This window comes from Microtus oregoni, unplaced genomic scaffold, assembly GCF_018167655.1.
Source record: "Microtus oregoni isolate MIOR12 unplaced genomic scaffold, Mior012 000019F_ref0000042, whole genome shotgun sequence".
NCBI lineage: Eukaryota > Metazoa > Chordata > Mammalia > Rodentia > Cricetidae > Microtus > Microtus oregoni.
This window is the reverse complement of record NW_024543078.1, coordinates 1200409-1203372: the sequence shown is the minus strand read 5'-3', so window position 1 is coordinate 1203372 and position 2964 is coordinate 1200409. Positions and strand designations below refer to the sequence as shown.

At 50.5% G+C, this 2964-nt stretch overlaps 1 protein-coding gene across 1 annotated transcript; it reads left to right on the top strand.

The window, feature by feature from the left end:
- Nucleotides 1–347: 347 nt before the first annotated feature.
- Gpr84 (G protein-coupled receptor 84) lies at nt 348–1675 on the top strand. Its single transcript, XM_041669243.1, has one exon. It carries the CDS (start codon nt 348–350, stop codon nt 1536–1538), a length of 1191 nt encoding a protein of 396 aa, XP_041525177.1. The 3' UTR covers nt 1539–1675.
- Nucleotides 1676–2964: the final 1289 nt, after the last annotated feature.

Genomic DNA, 2964 nt, shown 5'->3' with positions numbered 1-2964 from the left:
CTGACTGATCTTCAGGAAGGGAGAAGGATGCCAGGGTAATGGGAAGAATTCCACACATCCTGGAGGGGTCTGGGGTTGACAGAAACAGAGAATTAACAGGTGTCCAAAAGAGACAGTTGATAAGAATTTAGGAAAGAAGTCTAAGAATGTGAAAGAAAGGTCAGAGAGAGCCTAAGGAGAGAGCTGGGAACTTTGAGCTGAGGTGGCATGGGAAAGGCTTTCCAGAATCGTGAATTCTAGTGAATTCTAGAAGCAGAACGGGTGTGAGGGACAAAGCTGTTCATTCGAGGCAAGACAAACACCAAGTTCTCATTCCGCCTCCCCCTCATCTCCCTTCAGCCTCTACCATGTGGAACACCTCGAATACCAACTTCTCCTGTTACCACCAGTCCGTGTTGGGCTATCGTTACTTTGCTGTTATCTGGGGCGTGGTAGTGGCTGTCACAGGCACCGTGGGCAATGTGCTCACCCTGCTGGCACTGGCCATTCGTCCTAAGCTCCGAACCCGCTTCAACCTACTCATTGCCAACCTCACCCTGGCTGACCTACTCTACTGCACGCTCCTGCAGCCTTTCTCCGTAGACACATACCTCCACCTCCATTGGCGCACTGGCGACATCTTCTGCAGAATATTCGGCCTCCTCCTCTTTACTTCCAATTCTGTCTCCATTCTCACCCTCTGTCTCATTGCTCTAGGACGCTACCTCCTTATCGCCCACCCTAAGCTCTTTCCCCAAGTTTTCAGCGCCAGGGGGATCGTGCTGGCGTTGGTAGGCAGCTGGATTGTGGGGGTGGCAAGCTTTGCCCCACTCTGGCATGTGTTTGTCCTGGTGCCACTGGTCTGCACCTGCAGCTTTGACCGCGTGCGAGGCCGGCCTTACACCACCATCCTCATGGGCATCTTCTTTGTGCTTGGGCTCAGCAGTGTGGGCGTCTTCTACTGCCTCATCCACCGCCAAGTGAAGCGTGCTGCTCGAGCGCTAGACCACTACAGGCTGCAGCGGGCCAGCATCCGCTCTCACCAAGTGGCTGGGACAGATGAGGCCATGCCTGGCCACTTCCAGGAGCTAGACAGCGGGCTTGCCTCAAAAGGACCCAGTGAGGGGATTTCATCTGTGTCAGTCAGTGCTTCGACCACGCAGACCTTGGAAGGTGACCCGTCAGAAGCGGGGGACCAGGGCACCAGAAAGGCAACCCAGCATATTGTAGAGAGAGGCCTTCCTGAAGCTCATCATAGGGTCCGGGAAACTGCAGAAGAGCGCAGAGCCCCGGATGCCCCATCGGAATTCGGAAAGGTGACGCGCATGTGCTTCGCGGTGTTCCTCTGCTTCGTCCTCAGCTACATCCCCTTCTTGCTGGTCAACATTTTGGACGCCAGGGGCCGCGCTCCGCGGTTAGTGCACATGGTGGCTGCCAACCTCACCTGGCTCAACAGCTGCATCAACCCGGTACTCTACGCAGCCATGAACCGCCAGTTCCGCCACGCATATGGCTTCTTCCTGAAACGCGGGCCACAGAGTTTCCGTCGGTTCCGTTAGAGCTGGTAGTTCATTCATCAGGCCAGCCCAGCATCGAGCGTGGTCCGCAGGATAGGAGCCCTTTGATCCTTGGACACTTTTACAGACAACCTCATTGGTGTTTGGGCACACCCCTTTCCATCCAGGAATCAGTGTGTCAGTCCTGCGTCACCCAAGGTCAATTATTAATAAATGCATCACGCTTCCCCACTCTGCACATGTTTGTGTGTTTGTGTGTGCATGCGTGTGTGCGTGTGCTGTCTTTCCTGGTCTCTTTTCACCTTTTTTTTTTTTTTTTTTTTGAGACAGGGTTTCTCTGTAGCTTTTTGGTTCCTGTCCTGGAACTAGCTCTTGTAGACCAGGCTGGCCTTGAACTCACAGAGATCCGCCTGCCTCTGCCTCCCGAGTGCTGGGATTAAAGGCGTGTGCCACCACCACCCGGCTTCCACCTTATTTTTTTTTTAAAGATTTTTATTTATTATGTATATAGGTTTCTTCCTTCATGTATCCTGCAGTACAGAAGAGGACACCAGATCTTATTACAGATGGTTGTGAGCCACCATGTGGTTGCTGGGAATTGAACTCAAGACCTCTGGAAGAGCAGCCAGTGCATTATTCCTCTGAGCCATCTCTCCAGCCACCTCCATTTATTTCAAGGCAAAGTTTCTCTGTAGCTTTGGAGCCTGTCCTGGCACTAGCTCTGTAGACCAGGCTGGCCTTGAACTCACAGAGATCCGCCTGTCTCTGCCTCCTGAGTGCTGAGATTAAAGGCAGGCATACACCATCATCGCCCAACTTAGTTTTTTTTTAATTAATAGTTATTGAGCTCTGCAGTTTTCTCTGCTCCCCTCCCTGTCTCTCCCCTCCCCACTTCAACCCTCCCCCAAGGTCCCCATGCTCCCAATTTACTCAGAAGATCTTGTCTTTTTCTACTTTCTACTTCCCATGTAGATTAGATCTATGTAAGTCTCTCTTAGTGTCCGCATTGTTGTCTAAATTCTCTGGGATTGTGGTTTGTAGGCTGGCTTTCTTTGCTTTATGTTTAAAAACCACCTGTGAGTGAGTACATATGATAATTGTCTTTCTGTGTCTGGGTTACCTCACTCAATATGATGTTTTCTAGCTCCATCCATTTTCCTGCAAAATTCAAGATGTCACTATTTTTTTCTACTGTGTAGTAATCCATTGTGTAAATGTACCACATTTTCCTTATCCATTCTTCGGTCAAGGGACATTTAGGTTGTTTCCAGGTTCTGGCTATGACAAACAATGCTGCTATGAACATAGTTGAGCACATGTCCTTGTGGCACGATTTGGCATCCTTTGGATCTATACCCAAAAGTGGTATTACTGGGTCTTGAGGAAGATTGTTTCCTAATTTTCTGAGAAATCGCCACACTGACATCCAAAGGGCCTGTACCAGCTTGCGCTCCCACCAGCAATGCAG